The sequence below is a fragment of the Suillus subaureus genome, assembly GCF_016647635.1.
Source record: "Suillus subaureus strain MN1 chromosome Unknown BJ212scaffold_5, whole genome shotgun sequence".
Classification (NCBI taxonomy): Eukaryota; Fungi; Basidiomycota; class Agaricomycetes; order Boletales; family Suillaceae; genus Suillus; species Suillus subaureus.
This window is the reverse complement of record NW_024538561.1, coordinates 1,133,927-1,158,978: the sequence shown is the minus strand read 5'-3', so window position 1 is coordinate 1,158,978 and position 25,052 is coordinate 1,133,927. Positions and strand designations below refer to the sequence as shown.

The following is a 25,052-nucleotide window of genomic DNA, read 5'->3' as shown; positions in this document are numbered from 1 at the left end:
CCAGGCCTATTTCCAGACCCCACATCCAACTCATACCCAGATCCCCTTCCACTGTGTGCTTCACACCTCAGCAGGATTAGCCCACTATGGATTACCCTGAGCTCCAGACCTCCAGATCTTCACTACTAGCCTGATCTGTACACCCCTATCCTGTCCACCATATGCACATTCTGTCCAGCAAGACATCCAGACTTAACCTCTTCTCAGATTCCAGACTATATCCACCACCTCACATATCTCAGTCCTGTTTCTGCCTTGCCTTCCAGATCTCCAGACCTATTCCCACCCTCTGTCCAAGATCCTGTGTGTAACCCTATTTAGGCATATTCCCCCTTCCAGTTCTCAGCTACTCCTGTTGTGCTGATTGACCTTTGTACTAGTTTCATCTCTGAGTTCATTTACTTATGTTCTGTCTCACTTACTAATATATTTCCACATGCTCATACATAGCCTTACTCCATTGCTTACTGATCCTCTTGGATATCCTCTAGTATATAACCCTTGTACAACTCTTGTAGAGTCTTCAGTCTGAATATCAACTTAGACTTGCCCAATCTTCTCTTGGACTTTGGTCCACCTAAGTTCTGTCCTATCTATCAGGCCTAGGGATTGATTCCCTAGGCTGGAGCCTTGCCTTTCTGGCACTTACCCTCTTTCTGGACTTACATCCAATTCCTGTCTCTCCAACTCTACCTTAGGGTAGTCTACCTCTGTTTTTTTCTACATTGGATGAAGTCCAATGTAGCCCCTATTCCTTCCAGACCTCTGGACATCCTGTTCCTTGTACCTCCAGACATCTTGTCCTCCAGACATTCAGTCCTCCTGTCCTACAGACCTCCTATCCTTCCATCCTGTTTCCCATAGAGATATTACCTTGGGGTCTCTCCACTTCCTGTGCAGTGGGAACTCCTCTGAGTATTTCCTGTACTCCTCCAGAACTCTCCCATGCTCCAACTTTGAATTATTACCTCCTTTGATATCAATGATATACAACTACCTAAGCTCTGTCATGTCTACAATTATCATTCACCTGGGCCCACCCATCTATATTATATACCACCCTTGGCCCACCTGTTGTAGAGACTTGTGCTTCTGTATGCCTGTAGAGCCCTATATTGCAATGTATCTGCATACAGTTCACAGCACAAACTTGCAGCATCATTCCCTATATCATTCCTTCACTCAGCCTATACATGTGAAATCCTCCCACACATCACATGATGCACACACTACTCTCCTGTGACACTTTCCCATGTGCTTTCCCACGCTTCATCACCCATCATCCAGGAGCATCCATCCATTGTCCAGCAAGTCCTACTGGTACGTTTTTTTGCACTTATTCTTATCATGACACCATATTCCATCATGGACCCTTACTTACATATACCTTCTTTGTTCCTGCACCTTACTCATGTTGGCTCCGCATCATGGAAATGCACTTAGTTGCCTTTTGCATGATAGCATTCACATTTTTATCACTTAGTTAGCTACCACTTAGTTCCCAGTTAGTATCCCTTAGCATCCCTCAGCATAGTGCATGCTTTTTCAAGCCATAGTCAGTAGCATTTTGGCAATCACACTCAATTATCATTGCATTTGTCATTCTCATGCCCATCAGTATCAGTCATCATCTTTCCTTAGTCCTCATCACATTCCTACCCCTTTGTGCACTTTTGCCTATTAGCGCATGACTTTCCCATGCTTCGCACGACCTGTGGATGTGTTGCACTCACTTCCCCTTGGGTCGAATGCACTTGCCTTTGCAAAGTATAGCAGCCTAGGCAGAGCTGAGACAACCACACATATACTCTGACTTGGCGTCCCTTGTAGTGCCATAGCTTGGTAGTTGATTCCTTCACCATCTAATATAATATACATCTGGGCCCACCCATGTATGTGATAACAAGTACTCTTGGCATACCCATCTATCTGATACACATCTACATTGGTACACCCATCTACATAATATCCAACTACCTCAGCCAACTCATCTACTGTACATATCCCTCACATGGGCCCACCCACCTCCATCAGGAATAATATCCCTCCTGGCCCATCCATCATAGTCAGGGATATTTTTACCTTTGGCCCATGGTCTGCTGGCCCATATCATATGGGATATTATGCACGTCCATTCACTCATATAATATGGAGATAGGTCACTGCAATATGTGTCAGAGCATGATCCAACAATGTTCAGAACTTACCTAAACCACTCATCTGAAGTTTCATAAGTTCAAGCAGGTGCATTATAATGAGACACTCCACATCATCAACAGCCTTATGGTATTGCACATTCACAATATATGATTGCACTCTCACACATTCAGGGTGTGTTGGCATCCATCTCTCCTTGATCCCCAAGTGAGTTTCAAAATCATCAACTACTTGACCTTTGAGCTCCATCTTGTTCTGGGTTGTTGTGTGACAGTGGCAGATGTTGGCAATATCCTTGTTTGTGAATCCATCTGGTATGGCATGCAGGTCAAGGCAGTTAAATTCATGCTGAGTGATCTCCCACTGAGATCTAAAAAAAGTTAATTATAAAATTGACAGTAAACTTTAATCTTACCATGCCACATCAAGCTCATTCAGTGCCTTTATGTACTCAACCTCCATGCTATCACCAGGTCACCATTGACTAGCCTTTTGAAGATAGTCTTGTTCATCTTTCAAGTCAGATTCAAAGTCTTCCAGCATGAGATTGAATAGGAGGAGGAAGTCATCATGTGCTTGGATACATTCTAATGCCTGCATGTAATTATGATAAACAAAGTACCTAATTATCATAATCAGTATATATCAGGTGATAAGATTGGCACTGATGAACTTACTGAGGGCAGCATATTTGTCTTGATCAGCAAATCAGAAATGCTTGTTGAGTGCCTGATGCCAGTGAAATTCTGTTGAATTCCAAATTTTGGGTGTGAGGGCATTTGACTCTGAGAATGTTCATTTGCAAGTCTCAAAGTCCTCCTTGCCAGTGCCAAGCATGAACTTAGAGTGATATTAAACTTAACAAAGGCAGTCATGGGCATGTCCATGGAATCCAGGCACAACACCCTCGATACCAAGATCTTGTACAGCAGGTCCCAAGGATGAATGTTGAAGGATGGAATGGAATGTGCATTTGATATCATAGCTGTAAAGAAAGGGCTCAGCAAAAACATCAATCAACTTGTTGATTGTTGCCAGTGGATATTTCATCCTGCAAGATTGTCAGCAGACATATCAATCTAGACTAGAACTTACAGCTCGCCACTGTGGACCATGTCACATATGGACAAGAGGAATCCATGATGGCACACCACAACAAAAATGCTGGACTTCCAGAAAACAGAGAACATTCACTTGCGAGCCTCAGGTGCTGCATTATGCCATCAATCAATGCAGACATTGACTGGTTCATTTGAATCTTATTCATCATTCTTGCAATCTATCCAGGGATCATCAGGATCCACAGTGTCGGCAGGGGTTGAAGTATTTGGACAGTGGCAGTATCAAGTGTTCTGGACTTCGTCTTTGAATCGGTCAACATATTCTTTGTCAATCCATATATCTGATTGTCCATTGCAAGGGTCAAGGTATTCTCTTCCTCCACATACATAATCCAGGATCTACAAACTTTGCTGAGTTATTACTGTCCAGTGCAATCTCAAAGGGAAGCCTAAGTTCAGGTTCATCCTCAACTTTGTAGTGACAACAGGGACACAAATTGCATGCATGCCAGTTAAGACCAGTGTGTCCAAGGGCTTGTGAAACACAAATGGACACCTGCTGCAGAATTTCCAGATACATGTCATAAGCAATGCAAAATTGTTCAGCTAAATACCAACCATAATGAACCTAGAATCAGAAGACTCATTCCATCATTTGTAATGTACTCAATAAATAAATGTACTCACACCATGCAAGTGACATAACTTCTTCACCTCTGCATGGATACTGAGCCTTGGGCATACATGATGTGTCTGATGATAGACCTCAAGTGTTTGTATGGTGATGGCCACAGTGGGCTGTAATGGCGAAGAACCTATACACCCACATGTCATGAGAGACATGTTGATGTGTGGTGAGCAGTGCTCAAAGACACTATGCTGTTGTTCTAAGCAAACATATGATAAATACATGCTGTGAAATAAAGTTCACTCACCAAAGATGTCAACAATACCTATTGTAAAGGTGTCATTGGATGCTGGGACACTTGCATTGAGGGACACTAATGAAGGATTGTGGAGACAAAACTGAATATATGCATTGGAAAGAGCTTTGTATTGTTCTGCCCACACAAATGTGAGTCTGGCTGTACAGTCATGATGGTCATGATCATCAATACAAATTCTGGATAGTCCCATGAGAGAGAGGTAGTAGAAAAAAATTGCATGGAATTACACACCATTGGTATGATAAATCTTGGCTAAGTTCTTCATAAAGCTCCATCTCCCTGCCACCATGGCTGACTGCAAAACCTTCCTCACCAATGGGGGGGATCATACTTGAAAAATCCATGTTGTTGTTGACTCTATCATCATTGGGGTCAAATATGGGTGTGGTAACATTATGCTCAGCCTTGAGAAATTGTTCTCTCTGGTGCAAATTCATGGCTGTAGATACTATTAGGCAGTAGCAATAGAAATGAACAGAAAAAACTTATTTTGGAGTTGGGCTGCATGTTCTGCAGATGCTGCCGCCATTCATTTGGCACAGTCCTGGCTGCATACCACCCTATTTCTCCTTCCTCCAACAGATATTCACAATGCCTGTGAGACACCAGGGGTGCTGAAGCTGCTTTTTGTCATCACAAACAGAGTGTCTTGGAGGATGGTGGTGGTTAAAGGCAGGTGGCTTGATGGTGACATGTGATATACAGTTAAGGCATATTGAGAAACTGATGGTGTGCCACATTGCCTACTGTGCACTTCATGGTGTTGATAGCATCATAGTAAGAGTGAGCAATATGCTGTGAGAAAATGGGCAAAAAGTAGCAGGGTTGAGTATATTGTTGAGTTTGTCATGGGTGATGGTGAGCAGAAGGTTGAAAGCAACATACATGGTGCGCTATTACCAAATGCAGTGATTGTGTCAGCTTTCCCAAGGGCAACAATACTAAATGTGTTCTAAGTCACCTTAATTTGCTGCTCTGGACCACTGGTCCTCACAAATAAGAGTCTGTTTAGGAAGATGATTTCGCCCAACTTTGCCCAACTTGAAAAAAAGAAAAACATCATTGAGTAAGCTTGGAGCTTGAATTAATGACACACTGATTAGCGCTATCAGTAACATATAGTACAGCGCATATGCTCTATGCACATTATGGCCATGCTACCCCATCTCTTGTGCCACGCTGATAACCCTCCCACTGATGAAGATGAGATGAGTTCACAGGACAAGCTGGATGAGCAGAATGAGCAGAATGAGCAGGATGAGCAGGATGACAGGCAGGCCCATATTGAGGATGCTGAGCAGTCAGATATGAAGAAGTTCCACACAATTATACACTTTTTTCAGAACTTGGTTACTTTGGGTTCTCAAGTTGTTGGTCTTGCCAGGGATGCCATTACCTCCTATACACACGCATATTACAAAAAACAACCATATCACACCTCAGCTCTGTTGGGGATAGACTGGGTAAATGAGCTTCTGAGCAGCCATCCAGAATGAATCCAATGCAAGCTTGGTGTACACCACCACATATTCTTTGTATTGCAGGATGTACTTCATAGTGGCAGGATAAGCGACTCAAGAAATGTCACACTGGAAGAGCAGCTGGCTATCTTCCTGTATGCCTGCATTACAGGCCTTGCTGTATGGCACCTTGCCAAGTGTTTTCAATGCTTGAATGATACCATATTGAAGTACGTCCTCCCTTAGTTCTCATACTTATGTGTTTAATATTCCTCACAAGGTATTTCAAACAAATTCTCATTCCACTATCCTCTCAGCCAATCTACTCTACCTATGTCTGGCTTCCAGATGCACAAACTCCAACACCTGCTGAAATCCTCAAGACAAAGAAATTATATCCCTACTTCACCAATGTAATCGGTGCCATCAACGGCACTCACATTGCATGCCATCCTGATGCTGCTGATCACAATGGTGTTTGTGACCAAAAAGGAAACTTAACACAAAATTGCCTTGCCACATGCGATTTTGACATGTGTTTCACTTACATGTTAAGTGGTTTCCAGGGGTCTGCAGCAGATGCTCGCCTCTACAATGTGGCTCATCTAACCAACTTCACAATCCCTCTGGGCAAGTTGTACCTTGCAGATGCAGGATTTGCTGTATGTGATGAGTTGCTCGTGCCTTATCACAGTGTACACTACCACCTTGCTGAATGGGGCCAGGTGAATATGTTGTATGTTATCCCACTAACTTGCTGCCCCTAGTACTTATTTTTTTCAGGCCTTGCAACCCAAAGGAACTGTACAATCTGCATCATGCACAGCTCCAAAACATCATCAAGCATATCTTTAGTGTGTTGAAAAAGTGCTTCCGGATCATTCATCTCCCTCCTGAGTACAACTGGGAAATACAATCTCACATCCCTCCAGCACTGTGTTTCGTCCACAACATCATCCACATCCACAACCCTGATGATATCTTGGACTACCATAATGTGGAGTCCAATGAATGGGGGCTCATTATGACAGCGGTACACTCACTGATGGACCACCCACTGATGTGGCACACACACATGCACACCAAGTCCATGATGAGATCACACAGTCAATGTGGGTCGATTACCCTAAAGAAAGGTATTGTAGAGGCAAAGCTTTACTGCCTGGTGTACAAGTGCCAGTATAGAATAGTCAATAGTTTTTATCTTGTTGTTCATTGTTGTATTCAGTTCCCTCAATGTACAATGTATTGTTTTCAGCCTGAACATGATCCTGGTTCACATAACACCCTTGGTCAGCCATTCAGTGCATCCCTTCTATGCCTCTTCAGCAAACTAGCCAAAGACCATGTCAGTTCAACCTTGACTACCAATGGATTTGAAAATGGTGTCCAGCTCATCATCTCTATCATTGAGATTTGCAGAGCTACCATTCTACACCTCAGCAACCATTGAAAGTCATCCTTTGCTGCATTCACTGCACTTACAGAGAAATCCAAGAGTGCTACTCTGTGTCACTTTTCATTTGATGTCATGCATGACTGGGCCCTTCACACAAATGAAGTGTATATTGTTTAACTAAGTCTAACACATCTGAGATATACTGTTACTTTCCCTCACCATGCTTCCCTTGCATCCTGCAAGCACTGTGCTAAAAAAATACTGCGAATGCCATCTCATTTGATGGAATTGTAAGAGTCAGCCATCATGACATCAGTTTGGAAAAGGTTGATCATGGTAACGATCTCATGGTCATCCAAGTTCGTCTCTTCTTGCACATGAAGGACAGCCTGCTGCTTGCGAAGCAGAACAGGATCCATGAAATGTCCAGCAACAGTGTCTTGAAGCACCACAGTGGCATTATTGATACTATCAGCAACCTTTCCCCCCAACTCTTCCAGTGCAAGTGGCATACTGAGACATTGAGACTTTGATCCTGCTGTGCTCCTTGATTTGGAAGAATTTGGGGGGTGGGAATGATTGCATGAATTATTCTCCCCATTGCATTTGCACTTTGCAATTGAGGAGGAACAAAGGGCTGTGTTGCTGCATTGAAACCACCCAGCATGACAGGTGTGAGAGGCAGGGGTGGCAGGGGTATTAGATTAGAGGAGCTGCTCATCTCAGTATCGACAAAACCACCAGGACCAAACTCAACCTGGTCAAGTGCTTTCTCCAGCATTGACATGACCATGTCACCAGACTTGCCACTTGTAATGTCACTACTGGCTGTGGGAGTCAATGTGTCTCTGACATGGTTCATGTTGACGTGGAAGCCAGTCCAGCTGCTCATGGTCGCTGGGATAATACCTTGGAGTTTCTCATAATGCAGCCATCCTTTTGTTTTGAGGCTCTTTGCTTCAGGGTTTTTCTATGTGAATAGTTAGTGCAGTAGAGTGGGAGAGACAAATAACACATACCAAAACATAGTCCACCCACACACTCTCACCTCCATTGCCAATGTTAGCCCCCTTCTTGATGTTGAATGATAAACCTGAGGCATTGCTTATTTTATTGACTACTTTATACATTTTTCTTATCTAAAAATATGTTGGTATCAGTGCTGGCACTCATAGATGAGTACTTACACAACCCCATTTGGATTGGCAGGAATCAGCAGTCTTGAGAGCAGCCTGGTCAGTCTGAAATGCCACCATATGTATGGCAGCATTGGTCCAGAAGGTTTTGTTGAAGTTCATCCCATCTCCCCCTCTGGAATGGCATTCAATGATATAGTCAATCAGCCTAGTTTTGTCAGCCAAAGACCAGATGCAACAGTCTTTCATCTCTCCGGAGGAATCCTGATCATCAGTGGCTGCTTTTTTTTTCCCTTTGCCTTTTGGTGGCATCCTGGTGGTACTGCATAAACAGACAGAGGTTTGCATCTGCATCGAGGGCATATTGACTGATAAGAGCCTGTTACTGACCATCACTGATCTGTCACACTAATCCGGCACACCGGCATGCTTACTTAACTGTGATTTCATTTTTTCAAGTTGGGCAAAGTTGGGTGAAATCGTCTTCCCGAACAGACTCGAACACTTTTTAACTTAATCTATGGGTGAGCAAACATCTTAGGTACCTGCTTACTATATTAGAAAGGTGGGAGTAATGGGTGTGCCCATCCCCACAAGGAGCGCAGCTGGCTGCTTATGACATCACCAAGTCACATGATCTCCCCTTTCGTTTACCAACGTTATTTTCATATAGACTCAGGTCTCTGACCTACCATCATCTGCTCTTTTGTATCATGCTCGGAGATTCACGGTTGTCCTGTGAATTATCGCCTGTTTCCCCCCATTATCATTCCTGGTGGGTTTCCAACAACCTAACCTTGCGGAGCAAGGTGATTTCTTTGGCACGAATGGGGCGAATGGGGCGAAAGTCGAAGCCCGAGATGCCCTCCAGGGGGCCCCTGGTCTAAATTGACAAAATTGAAATCAATGAGTCAATCTGTGTACCCGAATTGATCCAATTCACCAGATTTCCTGACAGTCTCCGACCTGTCTTAATGCCACTCATTGTGCAATACCCGCGCTCCATATCGTTTCTGAAACTGGGGTAACAAAATCATCCTGGAGTGGACCTATTAGCGCGTCACAACGGATGAGGTCTCCCCTTCACAATGGTTTGAATGTTAGCACCCATTCCATATACCACATATACAGATTAAGGTTTGTGAGGATCACTCAATCAAGTTGATTCTATCTTCCCATCTAAACAATGTCTCACCCTGCTGAATGTGTCTTGCCAGGTATATACTTAATAGGTGCGTCTGACTGTACAGCACAGAATGCTAAGTTTACGATAGCGCATGCAGACTCACAAAAGGTCCTCGCTACGCCTCATACATCACATTCTGAAACTGCCCGTCGTAATCGTTGTTACCCATATAGCACCAGATACCGGAAAGGTCCGAATGATAACATGAATAGGGTATAATACCAGACACCGGAAAGGTCTGAATGATAACACGAACAGGGTATAGTACCAGACACCGGAAACTTACCAGACACCGGAAACATGAAGGTCCGAATGATAATATGAACAGGGTGCTTTGGTCTTAGGCCTTCTCCAAGCATTCAAATAGCCATCTGTTGAGGAATATATGCTCCATCGTACTCCGTTTTACATTTTTACCTGCGACATCTAACTGATCCAGATGTCATCTACCTCGAATTACACCACTCTCATCTTCGACATCGGTGATGTTTTGTTCTCTTGGTCCCCACAGACCAAAACCTCCATATCCCCAACCACCCTACGTAAAATTCTTTCTTCCCCCACATGGATTGACTACGAGAAGGGGAGGATTTCCCAGGCTGAGTGCTATGCTGCGGTCGGCGGCGAATTCTCTGTAGACCCCACAGAGGTCGGTCGTGCGTTCCAAGATGCTCGTGACTCTCTGCAGTCCAACGAAAAGCTCATATCGGTTATTCGACATCTCAAAGCACACTCGGATGGGATGTTACACGTCTTCGCCATGTCAAATATTTCTGCGCCTGACTATGAAGTCCTTCGTACCAAGCCTGTTGATTGGTCGTTGTTCGACGGCATCTTCACCTCCGCCGGCGTGGGCGAGCGGAAGCCTAACCTCGGCTTCTACAAGGCAGTGATTTCAGGCACAGGGGCTGACCCCTCACGCACTATTTTTGTGGACGATAAAATAGAGAATGTCCTCTCCGCGCGTTCGCTTGGAATGCATGGTATTGTTTTCGACGATCAACGTAAAGTCGTCCGCGCGCTTTATAACCTACTTGGAGACCCTGTCGAAAGGGGCAGACAATACTTGACCGTGAATGCGAAGAAACTCCTATCTGTAACTGACAACGGCATTTTCTTACGGGAGAACTTCTCTCAGCTCCTGATACTGGAGACAACTGATAACCGGTAAGAGGATTACCTTTCTTTTCCTGCACTCGTCGAACAGCATGCCAGGAGTCTCGTCAATTTGACTGATACACATCGGACGTGGAATTTTTTCCAAGGTATATATCAAATTTTGTTACCATTATTTAACAGCTGATTTGGTATCAGGAAAACCATCGCTTACTACTGAAGAGTTTCCTTTTGACCTGGATACCACGTCCCTTGGGTTGACCGTAATGGGCAGCCCTGAAGACGTAGCACACTCCGTCATGGATGACATGCTTGACTACATTGATGACGATGGGATTATTCAGGTACGTGCGTTCGGTTGTTATTTCCCATGTGTTAGCCAACCTCCTAGTAATCAGACATACTTTGACCACCGCCGACCTCGGTTTGATCCAGTTGTATGCGTCAACGCGCTCACGTTGTTCTATTTTTATGGACGCGGCCATCAGCTCGATCGCACCCTTCACTGGATACGTGAGGTGCTCCTGCATAGAGCTTATCTCGATGGTACGCGATATTACGCGACCCCGGAGTGCTTTCTTCATTTCCTTGGCCGGCTGCTTGAAATCACTAACGACGTCCACTTGGCAGCCTATATAAAGCCGCTGCTGATTGAACGTGTTCAGGAGCGCATAGGGGCTGATGGTGACGCTCTGGCGCTCTCCATGCGCCTCCGGCTTTGTGCCTACCTTGGACTACGCAACGACGTTGATCTTCGCACTTTGCTTCCTCTGCAATGTGAAGATGGAGGCTGGGAAATCGGGTGGATCTACAAATACGGGTCCTCCGGTATTAAAATCGGAAACCGCGGTCTTGCCACATCCCTGGCCATGAAAGCCATTCTGGAGATGCAACAACGCTTCCCTAGTCCCCCTTCGTCCCCTTCTGTGGCACCCGCTGTTCCCCTCGTCAAACAGGCTAATACCACTGCACAATCTCCTCCTGAGCGCTTTTTGCAGCGCAAGAGCGACTCTTCAACTACTCACAGCTCTATTGCAGTGAGCCCATCAGCCAGTACGAGGGAACACCCATCAATTGTTCCATTGGTTCTAGGATGATTGAAGAAATGACGAAAGCTGCGGATGAGGCAGGGTTCTGACGACAGATTTCCCGCCGTGGTTCGTGGCGCTTTTTGCTTTTTCTCGCTGTCCAATATGTGCGATACTTTCAAAAAACGAATATGTACCAGTATTACTGTGCCCTTCTGTGCCATTTGTTGTCCTTGAGCGGAATCCTACGCACTTACAGCAATTCTAGATTTTCGTTGTCAAGTCTAGACCCCTCGCATCACCATAATGTAACCGTTCCATGTTATCAAGGTCCTTATATGATTCCAGAGATGTCGTGCGACAGGATTCCACTGACATCGACTCAATCGTGTGTTAGAGTTTGGTAATTCACCCTTCGTCATTGATCGATGTTCGGATAGTCCCTACTACTTATATACACCTACGTTGTGGACACACGATACAGCTTTGTTCTCCAGCTCCGACATCGAACAATCATGTTCGTGAAGTTTCGGCTTATACTTGACCCTTCGCACGAAGACAGGACTTCCCAGCGCTGGGCGCTAAACGCACTGTCATCACATAATATGTCGATTCCACAGAAGGTATTTCGAAATAACAATCAGCCCCACTCAGTTTGTCACTGAACCTCAGCATAAATCCAAGATGTAAACCAAGACCGTCTCGTCCACCCATGATTTGACCTAGCAGCCGCATGCTCCTTTCTCAACCGTTCCTCCATCGCCAAATGTTCTTCTGCGATTGCTTCAGTCACGACAGCTTCCCGGGTTGTCACGACAGCTTCTCGAGGTGTCGCTGCGGCTTCTTGAGAAGTCACATTGATGGGGTGTGACAACGACACCCGCGAGCCACCAAACCTTAAAATCGATGCCGTAGAACGCGCAAATTCAGCCTGTGCGTATAGATCTGGCCGAGACTCAGGGTCAAGGCCACGAAACTGAGATTGAATGTGAAGGTTAGGTGGCGGAAGGTATGAAGATACCCTTTCACGAAAGGACCTTGGTGCGTGGTCGGAGGATGACTTGCGAGAGAACTCGGGGCGACTGCCGTCCATGATCTGCGATCGACTTGGAAGACCTCGAGATGCGCGGTCGCCACTTTTCATGCTGACATTACTACCTGAGCGATGTCGAGAGAACAAGGATGGACGGTGTGGTCTTGTGGACTCTACATCAACCTCTTGATCAATAGTGACAACGCGGGACTTGATGCCTTCAGGAAGATCGATATCTTCACTGCCACTGTATTGCCTAGTTACAAGGATGGACGGTTGTTCATCGCCGGGCACTGAGCTGGGGGGCTGAAACACGGGGGATGCGGAAGAGCCAGGACCAAACCAGTGATCCATATCACCAGTGCCGGGCTCACTTGTTAAAGCTTGGTAAACATCAACAGTGTCATTGAGGTCTAGAAGACCTAGCGGATTTGTTGGGAGCCATAGGGCATTAGTGATAGGTCGTGTGTAGTAAGGGTTATCATAAGGGATGTCATGGCGGGGTTCATCATCCCACGCTGCAAGAGGTGGATGTCGCTGTACGAGGGAAGTCGAGATGCGCGCTGGAGGCTGGTGTTGCCGTTCAGCAGATGGGGATTCAACCGCCCTATCCAGAATGGCAGCGGATGGTTCTCCTTGGGCCGAGGTCGATGGCGTTTTCCCTTTCTCATCTACTGAATGTAGCCTCGAGAACGAACGGGCGTGAAGGCCGGACAGATTCGGCTTACGCCGCTCGTGCGGTCGAAGTCTTCGAGGAACGGTTGAATAAGAAAAATTCACCCAGGCCGGTAAGCGCCAGATCTGGAATCTCGAAGGGTGATCCTCAGCGCTGACTGCTACGTTTTTAGCACTGCCAGGATGGTCTGACGGGATAATCTGGCTTTCAGGGCTGTCTTCAGATTCTCCCGTGCCCGTCCTGCAGACTGCCTGCGCCTCCTCAGTATCATCTAGCTCGAATTTGGCGCGGCACATTCGGGTTATGCTGATCGTAACTTCATTATCAGAGTAGAGGTTGATCAAAAGATAAAAACACACGCACATCACCTTGACTATCGCAGTAAAGACGAATAAGAAACCCGATAGCGCTACATTGACAGTTATCCGCAGCACAGCCATGTACGCCAGGAATACAAACTAAGCCAAGAGTCAGTTGATCGTACAGCGAGTGGCAGAGAATAGGACGAACTTGAGATAGCATCAATCCTATGAATGGAAATACATCAGCAGGGTTCAGGTGTGCAGATACTTATGAGTATCATACCATCCAATGAATAACGAAGGATACGGATCAACAGTATTCGACCATTGCATTCGTAATTCTTCGCATAAACATGTAGCAACTGCCCATCTGAGTCGAATCTAGCTCCGCGAAGGGTGTGATGTAACATACCTGATTTTTTACAACAGCTGGAAAACGTTTTAGTCAGCATAGGTGCTATCATGGACCATATAAACAACAAACCAGTCTCGACCGAGAAGTAGACCAACCCGAAGGGTATGACAAGTGGGTTAAGCAGAGCGAAGAGGAGTAACACGTGAATGACCAGGAGATGGTTTGGTAGCCAGTCTACATTCGGAAACACTGTAAGAAATCTTGCTGGGCAAAATGACGAAACTCACAATAGAAATTAAATGTTCGTGGGCGAATACCAGTAGCTCTTTTCCTCGGAGTCACATGTCGCTTGGTGGAGGGATGAGTGAACAAAGGCAACTACAGCGAGGCATGTCAACATCATGACGATCGTTAATACGACCCCATAGAAACTTACACCAACTGCAAAGCTCGACGTGAGAACGGTATGCAATACCATAAGTTACGGATGCTTACACAATACAAGCTCAAAGCCTCCATGAATTGCGGTGGTAAAGATCACTGCAATCAAGTAGAACCCATCAATTCACTGCAAGACATCAAGGGATTGTACTTACGCCATCCAACATAGAACGGTCCGGCCGTCGGGAAACTACTAGCGACAGTATTTATTATACCACTCCCGGAAACGGTCCTGAATGAAGTAAGGAAAGACTGGAGTGCAGCGGTTCCCACGCAGAAAAATACCAAGACATTGACAATTAGGAATTTATAGTAACGGGTCGTGATCGTGTCGTGCATTACGGAAAGAGTGATGATTGTATGCGCTTTCTTCGAAATGAGTAGAAGAATGGGCGGAATGAGAATCGTGAGTAGTGATATAAGGACAGTCGGGAGGAATGATTGAATGACCTCTTCCTCCCAAGGGTGACTGGATAGATAATTGTACTACTTGGATGTTCAGCACAGAAGATGCCCAAGAAGGATCACACATACCAGACTCGGCCACAACGTCGAAATGCTTTGAATAGAAACGAGACCAACGAATAGTGATACTGGAAAAACCCAGAATATCGTGAATCCCCTGAGACATAGTCAGCGACCCCTCATGGTCATATGACAGCGGACCAGCACTTACCAAACCCCAATATTTACTACCCAATCTTTGAGAATGTCCACTTGGTAAGTTGACCTCATAACCCTCGTCCAATCGATGTCTTCATACTGCGGGGCCATCGTTACAAGGCATGCGAGTGGGTTATTGGGATGCACTGCTAAGTACTTGCATGCCCTTATTGCATCTGCCGGATCTTTGAAGGTTACGAACGCTGTTGACACAGCGTCGTATTCCGTAGCAGCCCGCGCTCGATTCTGCGTTATCAACGATGTAAGGAGGTTGAGTTTGGCAGCGTAATAATCAATGCTAGGCACGGTCTTCCCACGGAAAAAGACAGAAAGGTGGATTAACGGCTGGTATGGGTCCAATATGTTTCGTGGCAAACTGAGAAGTGCATCCCATATCGTCTTGTGTGAGTCAATGCTGTCCGTCGCCGGATCCACTTTGACACTGTCAATCTGTGGTAATTGTTAAATTCTGTAAGACGCACCCTCCGTCTTCAAAATGAGCTTGCGCTTTGGGAGCGCAAACTTGCCGGTCAACTCATAATCAACCACAAACGGTGAGAGAGTCCGAACGAGTAAGTCTGTATCATTGTTCTGGTGTCCGATGTGACTTTGATTACGCTCGTTTTCTACATCAGAAGTCCTAGCGCGCCCGGGCACGGTGGTATTCCCCCTTGAATCGCGTCTATGTTCTACGCTGTATACCGCTAAGAGTGCCTTCTTCGCCAATCTGATATGCGCACCCTCTAAACGACGGAGGATCTCCTCGCGCCGTTCCAGCAACGACGCCAGTTCCGTCATTCGTCGTGCAATGACAACTCGGTCGATGGGTGGCACATTTTCCAGGTTTAGGCTGAGAATTTGTCCAAGTGGAGCTCCATCGCTTCCTTCCTGGCTCCCATTCACAGTTTCACGTGCAGACATACCTATGTTCTGCGGAATGCGCCTTGCTCGATTGAAACCAAAGGCGAATAATTTGTTCAATAGACCGGGTTGAGTCGATGCTGGCAAGCCAACGGAAGGTTTGTCGAGAGACCGCGATAGGTAGTACTCAAAGTACTCCTTAAGCTCCTTTTCTGAGCGAAGCTGCAATGGAACATTGGTCACCATCACGGTACGCAGACGCAAACCACGGTTGGAGTGGTCGGTGTCAAGGGATTGAATATCCTGGAAGGGGTATTGTGGGTGAGGATGAGGGTGGTACTGTGCCTCCCTCTCGAGCGTGGTATCGGACTCCACACTGCGTATGGCACTTTCTATTTTCGCTGCTCGTAACCTGAACGCTCCATTGCAAATGTAGAAGAGATTGCACATCCATGTAAGCGTGATCCAAAAGAGGAGGCAAATATGAATCCAAAGTAGGGAGCGACCTTGCTGAGTTTCTACGAGTGAAGAAATTGATGCTCTTGTCATTGACTGCGGTGAAACGCCATCCGAAGAAAAGTGCACATGTATTGGAAGGAGGATAGGAGTGGTCGTAAATGTGTGGACGAGGACAAAGAATACTTATGGACGACAGAAATTAGCGGATACGAATCAAGTGCACGCTGTAAGTACTCACGGGTCCCGCGCAGGAAACGCACATACAACGTTGCATCGACTCCTCTAAGCTCGTTAAGCTTCGCTTGGGGAAATATGATGCTGTCCTTGACCCAGGATAATGGCCAGCCTTTCGGCGTCGGAGGGGAAGGATTCCTGTTACCACTATCAGAATGAGAAAGAACAGGAGCTACGAGTGACAAACCGCGCCCACGAACGACCCTGATACAAGCTAGAAGTTCGAGCACCAATTAGAAGACAATAAGGAAACGATGAGTGTGCTCACTAGCCAAACTCCCAAGATTCGACACTTCCAAGCCCCCCAGATTGGGTGTGAAGTCCGCGTCTCCTTCTCTTCATGATCTCGTGCGACGTCACAGACACCACGGCCAATGCAATTGCTATGACCGACTGATTGACGAGGCCACTAAGACAGTACCAAATGTTAACTTTATATGCACTGAAGACTTTGAGAGAATAGACTAAACCTGTAATCCTTTGAAAAGGGCCTGTTCTGAATGTCGGCCATGATGGCGACAGTATCCAGTAAGTGTCAAATACGTCAGCTTGGTCCAGATGATGATATATAGGTGGGACAACAGGAGTGGAGCAAATGGAGTAAACTGTGGTACTCAAATTCCGAGTTCGACGGTTTCAAAGAACTCTATCCCGTGTGGCTCCACCATGACAAGCTTCGATCAGCGCCGCCGAGCATGCAGCTGCCTCGCAATCGTGGCATGCTCCGATGTTGTATTAATCCATGTGTTGTTGTTACTTACTACTACTAGCTGTCAACACAAAAGTCTGCAAGCTTCAAGTGCTTAGTACGTTATGTCTTAGGTGCAAGTTTAAGCTTTAAGTTCCAACCAATTGCAGAACGTGTGAACTAGATGCAAGTTAGTTCTATGGACAGAATAGTCTACTTCGTGCGCATTATCCGTAGTGTATTCGGCCTATAGACAAAGTTCTCTGAATAGTTCTTCGGAGGAATTTTCTTGGTGGGAGGTGGTTGTCTGCGGTGGCTCATCAGTGTCTAGTTCATGTCAAAAGTGAAAGAGGCACTCACACATAGTAATTCCAGCCTGAAGGAAAAACAGTGAGGGCAATGGACGTTGGGGTAGAGATGAAGCGTACCTTGTTTCTCTGCGAAGTGCATGGCATCCTCTTTGCTTCTGAATGACATCCTGGTCCCCTGCATATAATCCGCGCTGTGCAGACAGTGATGAACGCCGTTTCAGGTGGGAGATTCAAGTAGCAACCACTCACGAACTGGCCCAACCCATCAGCGGATTCTCCCACCGACCTGCTCCCAGCAGAACATCCCAGTCAATGCGCCACCGCTCTGACTTTCCTGCTCCGCTTTGCATGGTGTTGCGGGCTGGTTGATAGATCCGTACCATGCGATGCCGGAGCTCCACTGGATCGGCAGTCATTAAGTATGGCGTTTTCGTCAGTGTCGGTTGATTGAAACACACCTGGAGCACCACTTATAACTTCAGCCGTCAATACATCAGTATCAGCAACCTCTGCAATTTGGGCGGTCTCTTTCTGGGGGGCATCACCAGTGCGAACTGGCTGGTTGTGAGTTTCTGCAGAGAAACGGCGCGTATAAGTTGGACACGCAGGCAATGGCCATCTAAATATTGCCTGCTTAGAAGAACGGAGCAGAGACATGGTCGAAATCTATTGAGAGGCGAAGAGACGAGCTACTCTCGGGAGACGCGGCAAAGTCCGGTTTAGTGGCGGTGCAAGGTGGCTCGTCCGCTAACTAAAGTAGATTAATATTTTGATGTATCCCAGACCTGCCATTCAATTACCTCGTTTACTTGACAGGAAGCACTTTGTGGTGCGCAAACAGTGAGGATCTAAGCTGAACCATGTCTTTGAGATGAGCGGGGATACTAGGTAGTATACTATCATTCCGGGTAATCTGCAACATGCATGCAATATGCAAAATGTTCAAAACACCTCAACGCACTGCTCAACTCACTTCAAAAAAATTCATGCATATGTAGACTACTTATATATGATGTACTGTCCAAGTAGAATGAAAATTTCTTGCGTGTTGCAGCTGCGAGGGATGAAATAGTGGTAATTTGTAACCATGCAGGAACATAAATTATCCAGATACCATAGATCCTGCAGGTATATTCCTGAAGTTATACCTGGAGCACAACAATCACCTCGTCAGGATTACAGAACACAATTTCGATAAAGCTCATCCTGTCATTTTAAGATGCTATAGAGGAAGAATTGACGACATGTATGAAAATGTGACAGTAGATAGGAGAGTGTGTAACAAATTCAATCTCCTCTACGGCACACTCAGCAAGTGCACGAAGTCTTGCATTGTTGTCTCCTCTTGCATCATTCTCACATCCTTGTTACAATGGCACCAAACCGCAGGCATACTACCAGTCAGAAGAAAGCTGAAGAAGATGTGATTCGCGAAGCCAACTTCACTGCTGCTATTCAGGCTATCAGAGAGGAGAAGACCAAGAACCTTATTCAGGACCATATCACCAGTACACTCACAATCATTACATGAATCACGATACTTGATGATAATATATTGCTGTATTCATTATTTATCAGAGCATTAAGTTTCAAGCTTCCAGTTCGACGACTCAACGCCAACAGATCGAGAGCGCAGTGCGGAGAATCAAAGTTGACTGTGCTGGTGCTATGCCGAGGTGTGACTCGACGTGACCATATTTTGCAGATTAGCAGTCAGACCCTGAATTTTCTCGGCTTTCATCCGACACCACACCACAAAATCCTAAAAATGAGCAAAAATAAGATCTATATAGAGGCGGTACGAATCTACAACACTCTAAATTCGTGGAAGATAATATGAAGTGATTGACGAGCTACAAAAGATTTGCTGAAAATGTTGCAGATTACCCGGAATGATAGTACATGTATTAAGTATGCGTCTGAGTCAATCAATGGGGCAGCAGGGTACATTTTCTATATCCGACATGATTCTGTGCGGGAACCGACAGGCCTGTTGAACTGTCTGGATATTTATTATTCATGGATTTCGAGGTGAAAACCTCGGGAAGTACTGACCTTTCACTCATCCCTGTCTCGTATTTTATCTGGCAGCTGCGAGCCCAGCCAACTCAGTACACCGGACAGCATAATCAAGACGATATACTAAATTTCCACTGAGAACATTGTATTTTTTTGAGAATGCGAAGAGTGATGTGGTTAGGGCAGGCCCAAGGGCACAAGCGATCGATCTGGAGCTTTGGGAGAGACCATTGACAACGCCAAGAACATTCTTCGTAGGGGCAGAAGCTGTGACAAACATTAAAGCAGTAGCTGTATTTAAGCAGGTTACTTGTAATGGCACGACAAGTTTCATTGTGACACGCACCAAATGCCATATCCCAAGTTACCGTCAGAATCAGCTGGCCAAGCAAGGCATACATAATTGCATGATCAACCACCCCCCTTGTGCATACCAGCCACGACATTGTCGGAAACACGACCATTAGCGGTGTGAAGCACGACACTGATACACAGAATAGGCGTTTGGGACCAACCCAATCAACAATTTTGGCCAAGAACAATGCCTGAAAGAGTCCGTCCACGATCCCATAGAACGCCAGCCACAAACCAATAGAAGAAGGAGTAAGACCCATACCGCCAAGATGGGTGGGCGTGGAAAGGAACAACGGTACGAGAACCCTGAAAGACATGTCAAGGAAGGACAGCATAGCATAGTTTGCGATCGGAATAACAATGGCAGGTGTAAGCAGAGACCACAAGGACGCATTTGCCGTGGGTTGTCGCACAAACGCTTCCTGGTCATTACTGTCGACATCATGAGAGACGTCGGGAATGGACAATGTCAACCTTGGTCGACGCTTGGTTGACAATGTCTGCTATACGTGAATAACGTGACGTTGAAGAAGGTAGTATATGGGACCTACTTCTTCTAAGAAGCGTGACAGCATGAAAAAAGCCAAGAGGAGCAGAGAAGCCGACGCTACACAAGGAAGAAAGTACGGGTATTTTCTCCAAAATGGATTAGTGAATAATCCAGGCCAGTGATCCTGCGGCCGCGCAAGCATTCCCCCCATTAAAGGGCTGGTGTGCCAATTTCGTCGGCAGCCATCGCAATAGTCAAACGATTCCACTTACCCAACAAAACTTCCAATGGACCAGATGATCGGAATCAAGGCAAATCCTTGAGCCATGTTTGTAGAGTCCGTCAATTCACCCATCACGGTCTTCATGACTCCAGTGTTGCCATTCAATACACCCCACATGCAGCGGCTGAGGAAACCATGTCAGCATTACAATACCTCCTTCAGCTGAAGCAAACCTGATGACCAGGCTCCAGAAGGTCGTCGAAAGGCCGAAACATATCATCGAAATGCAAGCTGCTGTTAGTCCGATTAATAACACCGGCTTGCGTCCAATTCGGTCGGACAACCGACTCCAGCTCAATACTGTCAGCGCCTGTGCAAGGTAAAACAGAGAATCCTGTCGATCATGTCCGATAATACTATGAGGGAATGATAATTTTTACAAGTCATGATATTGCCACCTACAATTAATCCAACATAGTATCCTACAGACGCATCATCACCTCCAGTGATGTCAATTTCTCTGATGAGCTGAGAAGAGCTTCAGTTACAGTATCGATCACGGACATTTGAGTAAATGTCGTATCATTGTAAAAGTTCATACCTGATTGATGTACGGGTATATAGACATCGAAGCTATAATTTCCGCCAGTTCAAACATCATAAGCATGCCTGTCTGGAATTGTGGAAGAGGCGTTGTAGGCTTTCTCGGGGGCATTGCATGGACAAGAGGCATCACAATGATCTCGCCGTTTGCTATACGAGGAGAACCAGAAGTGACCATCCAGGTGGATCAGGGCTCCAGTGAGATCTTTGCGAGTGCAGAGATAAACCAATCAAATCGCCTTGATATAGGACAAGAACAGCATGCACATTGATAGGAGCCACCGAACGGGGCGACGTAGGGCGAGGTGCTAAGTTGATGAGGAATTCGCGTTAGCTCTTGATATGGATCGGATGGGCCAGATAACCACCAGCAAACGCCCTAACGTCGCTCAATAGGAAATTTGGTCATGGCAAGGTGCCGGGTCTGCCAAGCTACGGCCCAGCGAAGCTTTCCAGCTTGAAAGGTCAGCATCCCAGAAAGAGGTGCTCACTGCCCCGGGGGTCACCTTCTTTCTTTGGCAAAACAATTCGCCCAAGGTCGAAACTTTTGAAGATCCAAATACAACAATTTGGCGTTCTTTTCAAACCTCTGCTGGACACAACCATAATGCATGATGCATAACGGTTGCAAGTTGCAACAAACCCGCTTCTCGGTTAACGCCGATCATCGCACCTGTGTTTTAAATTTTTGCTCTATACACACTGTTTTGACGCGATGGTACCATTTACCAGCTTGAAGGAGATATATATTCCATACCCTCACCGCCAAGTTGGATGACGAACTGGTCCTGGAGCTCTCCGCATATGCTAATTCCCTTCGCGCACTATCGCCGTTCAAGCAATCCGAAGCACATATCAATTGAGTAGTGAGCACATTCGGGTTGAAGCATGCCAAACTTGGAGCCTCCGAGAGCGATGATGAAGATGAAGATGTGAGAATTCCATGTCCCGCCATCACTTTTCGTAAATGCGGCGCCGAGTTGCCATTTCCTTCAGCATTGGAACACGCCTGGGGTAGATACATCTCATTTTGCAATTACCCCGTCAAGTGCCAAGTCAGCTTGATGTTGCCGAGTCTCGACCGGTGGTGACTGCGAGATATCTCACAGTCGTATTTAGGATACGGACTTCCTGGCCCGGAGCTTGACAGGGCCATATGACCTCGTTCGATAAAGCCTATCGTACTGGGTCAGCAAGTATTAAAGGAATACTACACAGTCTTGAGACTAGCCATTTCTTACATGATTGACCTCCAGAGAAGAGTCGCCATTATTGGCGCCGGGTAAGTATTGCTTTGTTGTGATTCTACGCCAACTGAATATCCGCTCGCAGTGTTGGCGGGTTATCCCAAGCTATTGCTCTCAAAACCAAACTTGGATTTCACGATTTTACAGTGGGTGCATCCATGCAACGAGTGGTATGATCGCTGAGTATTTTAATAGATATATGAGAAAGGGTCTGAAGTCGGTGGGGTTTGGAGGGTACGTTGTTGTCATACACAAACGTTCTCCTGACATTTTTCCACACAGGCCAACACATATCCTGTATGGTCAACGACTGAAACTGCAGAATATCGCTCACCTCGAAGCTTCTTCTAGGGATGCTCGTCGGATGTCCAAATTCATTGGTACAGCTTATCATCAGACCTTTACCCGCACTGGAACAAGTCGCATGGCCTTCAACCGGAGATTCAAGCCTACTGGATTAAGCTCTCAAAGAAATATAATCTATATCCACACATCGCATTCAACACAAATGTGTTATCGGCGGAGTGGGATGATACCAAACAACGGTACACCATCGTCGCAGAAGACGTCTTTTCAGGCAAGAGAATGTCGAGCATAGCCCACGTCGTGATATCTGCCGTTGGTATTTTGGAGGCCCCAAAGATTCCATACGAGATTCCTGGAGTTCAGAAGTTTCAGGGGACTTCATTTCACTCCGCACAGTGGCCAGGCTCAATAGATCTGCGGAACAAGCGTGTTGCAGTGATTGGAAATGCCTCCTCCGGGTAAGTCACACGATGACTTCTCTGCAGGTAATCGGTGGTGACATACAACAAGAGCACAGTTCGTACCATCTGTATCTGAAGACCCGTCTGTCGAAGTAGTTAACTTCATTCGCACCCCGACCTGGTTCAACACTCGAGTGAGATCCTTCGTACCATGTTCAATGACCCAACAACTGAACAAAACATCAAGCCACATATTCCGTACTCAGACACTGAGAAATGGATATTTGCCAACATCCCTCTGGCAATGCGACTGCACCGAGCTTGGATCATGTTCTGGGTCAGACCAGCTACGTTGCATGGTTTTAGCTTGCTGACGTCTGTTGTAGTTCGATCTTCCCTCTATTGTGCGCCCGAGTGACAGAACTCTCAAGAAACGACGTCAGGTGAGCAGGCTGCGAGAGTCTCGGGGCATTCGTTCCAACGTTTTTTTGTCAGACGATGACGAAATACATCCTCGATAACGCACCGACTAGATACCATAATCATATGATACCTGATTATCGTACGTGCCTGATCAAGGAATTTTCTTTGTGCTCACATGTTCCACAGCTCCAGGTTGCAAGCGGACCGGTTCGTCGGCGGTGGTTGAACTTGTAGACATGTTCCTTCTCATTTCATTTCATGCAGTCGCAAACAGTGGTTTCCTGGATGTTCTCCATCGGCCCAACTTGACACTGAACTTCGATGGAATTGCCAACATAGTGGAGAATGGCATCATCACAAAAACTGGTATGTATGGGCCGTCAACGATATCATCACCCTCACATTCGTTTAGGCGAAATGTTGACATTTGATGTCATCGTATACTGCGACTGGATTCATCGGCGTAAGTGCTACTTACACTATTCTATAAGATGCCAACTGCAGAAACAGGAGCGATACCCAATGCACGTTCGAGGCTTGAATGGAGCCACTATCCAAGGCTATTATGATGCGCACGGTGGCCCTACCGCATACCTCGGGACCGCAGTTCCTGACATACCAAACTTTTACTTGCTAGCTGGTGAGTTCACAAGGGACATGTTTATCATCGATTTGCTGTTTGACATATTGATTCCAGGGCCAAATACCGGAACACCAACATCAACGTTGTTCGTGGAAGAAGTTCAAGTAAATCCAGTGTAATTTTTGCGTGTTTCTACTCAAGTTTGTCACAAGATTGGATATATCCTTCAACTCATAGAGCCAGTCCTCAACGGTTCTGCTTCATCATTCACCGTCAAAGCTTCACCTACAAACGCATATAACGCCAAGGTTCAAGAACAAATCTCCCGTTCGGTGTTCGTGCAGTGTTACTCCTGGGCGCGTACGAACGGCACAGGCAAGGTATTTAATCCATTCCCTTGGGCCGTGACGCTTTGGTGGTGGTGGCTTCGCAAACCGAATTGGGATCATTATGTGGCAGTCGGCGCCGAGAAATGGGTATGGGCAAGGCGAGGAAAGGCTGTTAAGAACATTCTGAAATGCGCTGCAATCTTGACGCTATCGTGGTCATACATCAGCGGCTCTGCTCAGCGGATTTGAGTCCAATGTTCAGGACATGAAGCTAAATACAAATATCATCAATAACATCCACTACAAATGAGATCACTTGTCAAAGCCAATGATCCTGCTCACTGGACGGAGCGTGATCATCACAGGATTTCTGTCATTCACTGCTTCATCAACAGCATCATCCACTGGCATGTCACCATTTTCATCATCGCTCTCGGAGGCTCCTCTGGCATGCTTCAACCCGAACATGCTCACTACTCGATTAATGTGTACTTCGGATTGCTTGAACGTCGGTGGTACGTGAAGGGAATTAGCACATGCGCGGTTCAAAAATAATGAAAA

At 46.1% G+C, this 25,052-nt stretch overlaps 8 protein-coding genes across 8 annotated transcripts; 2 read left to right on the top strand and 6 right to left on the bottom strand.

The window, feature by feature from the left end:
• Positions 1-2,196: 2,196 nt before the first annotated feature.
• On the bottom strand, positions 2,197-2,406 carry BJ212DRAFT_1263056 (uncharacterized protein; the record flags this gene model as incomplete). The annotated part of the gene is made up of 1 exon (XM_041330315.1): positions 2,197-2,406. One exon carries the CDS (start codon positions 2,404-2,406, stop codon positions 2,197-2,199), a length of 210 nt encoding a protein of 69 aa, XP_041197164.1.
• A 609-nt stretch (positions 2,407-3,015) lies between these two features.
• BJ212DRAFT_1263297 (uncharacterized protein) lies at positions 3,016-3,207 on the bottom strand (the record flags this gene model as incomplete). Its single annotated transcript, XM_041330332.1, has 1 exon — positions 3,016-3,207. The coding sequence occupies one exon, from the start codon at positions 3,205-3,207 to the stop codon at positions 3,016-3,018; it is 192 nt and encodes a 63-aa protein (XP_041197163.1).
• A 4,709-nt stretch (positions 3,208-7,916) lies between these two features.
• BJ212DRAFT_1245313 (uncharacterized protein) lies at positions 7,917-8,409 on the bottom strand (the record flags this gene model as incomplete). The annotated part of the gene is made up of 3 exons (XM_041329648.1): positions 7,917-7,994; positions 8,038-8,163; positions 8,212-8,409. Coding segments are annotated over 3 exons (402 nt in total), but the record flags the coding sequence as incomplete, so codon positions are not given.
• Positions 8,410-9,785: 1,376 nt separating this feature from the next.
• Positions 9,786-11,837, top strand: BJ212DRAFT_1540904 (Haloacid dehalogenase-like hydrolase-domain-containing protein; the record flags this gene model as incomplete). Its single annotated transcript, XM_041341839.1, has 5 exons — positions 9,786-10,513; positions 10,562-10,611; positions 10,646-10,810; positions 10,898-11,008; positions 11,093-11,837. 5 exons carry the CDS (start codon positions 9,786-9,788, stop codon positions 11,557-11,559), a joined length of 1,521 nt encoding a protein of 506 aa, XP_041197161.1. The 3' UTR covers positions 11,560-11,837.
• Positions 11,838-12,091: 254 nt separating this feature from the next.
• Positions 12,092-17,344, bottom strand: BJ212DRAFT_826020 (uncharacterized protein). Its single transcript, XM_041344154.1, has 17 exons — positions 16,985-17,344; positions 16,783-16,923; positions 16,702-16,728; positions 16,519-16,652; positions 15,443-16,462; positions 14,974-15,394; positions 14,832-14,919; positions 14,453-14,783; positions 14,352-14,396; positions 14,293-14,297; positions 14,144-14,234; positions 13,986-14,090; positions 13,914-13,930; positions 13,785-13,863; positions 13,710-13,726; positions 13,563-13,657; positions 12,092-13,505 (listed from the first exon to the last, which is right to left on the bottom strand). The coding sequence occupies exons 1-17, from the start codon at positions 17,023-17,025 to the stop codon at positions 12,149-12,151; spliced, it is 4,014 nt and encodes a 1,337-aa protein (XP_041197160.1). The 5' UTR covers positions 17,026-17,344; the 3' UTR covers positions 12,092-12,148.
• Positions 17,221-18,246, bottom strand: BJ212DRAFT_826003 (Ndufs4, NADH dehydrogenase Fe-S protein 4). Its single transcript, XM_041344153.1, has 5 exons — positions 17,972-18,246; positions 17,763-17,913; positions 17,631-17,704; positions 17,563-17,578; positions 17,221-17,509 (listed from the first exon to the last, which is right to left on the bottom strand). The coding sequence occupies exons 1-5, from the start codon at positions 18,168-18,170 to the stop codon at positions 17,416-17,418; spliced, it is 534 nt and encodes a 177-aa protein (XP_041197159.1). The 5' UTR covers positions 18,171-18,246; the 3' UTR covers positions 17,221-17,415.
• Positions 18,247-19,338: 1,092 nt separating this feature from the next.
• Positions 19,339-21,657, bottom strand: BJ212DRAFT_1330312 (major facilitator superfamily domain-containing protein). The gene is made up of 10 exons (XM_041334725.1): positions 21,571-21,657; positions 21,201-21,510; positions 21,062-21,127; positions 20,833-20,993; positions 20,649-20,783; positions 20,438-20,594; positions 19,879-20,386; positions 19,657-19,823; positions 19,569-19,604; positions 19,339-19,515 (listed from the first exon to the last, which is right to left on the bottom strand). Exons 2-9 carry the CDS (start codon positions 21,378-21,380, stop codon positions 19,572-19,574), a joined length of 1,407 nt encoding a protein of 468 aa, XP_041197158.1. The 5' UTR covers positions 21,381-21,510; positions 21,571-21,657; the 3' UTR covers positions 19,339-19,515; positions 19,569-19,571.
• Positions 21,658-22,443: 786 nt separating this feature from the next.
• On the top strand, positions 22,444-24,740 carry BJ212DRAFT_1477162 (uncharacterized protein; the record flags this gene model as incomplete). Its single annotated transcript, XM_041339504.1, has 15 exons — positions 22,444-22,484; positions 22,535-22,595; positions 22,645-22,683; positions 22,732-22,746; positions 22,801-23,213; positions 23,266-23,350; positions 23,404-23,493; positions 23,543-23,599; positions 23,652-23,718; positions 23,766-23,786; positions 23,844-23,945; positions 23,992-24,017; positions 24,084-24,219; positions 24,277-24,326; positions 24,375-24,740. The coding sequence occupies 15 exons, from the start codon at positions 22,444-22,446 to the stop codon at positions 24,738-24,740; spliced, it is 1,569 nt and encodes a 522-aa protein (XP_041197157.1).
• Positions 24,741-25,052: the final 312 nt, after the last annotated feature.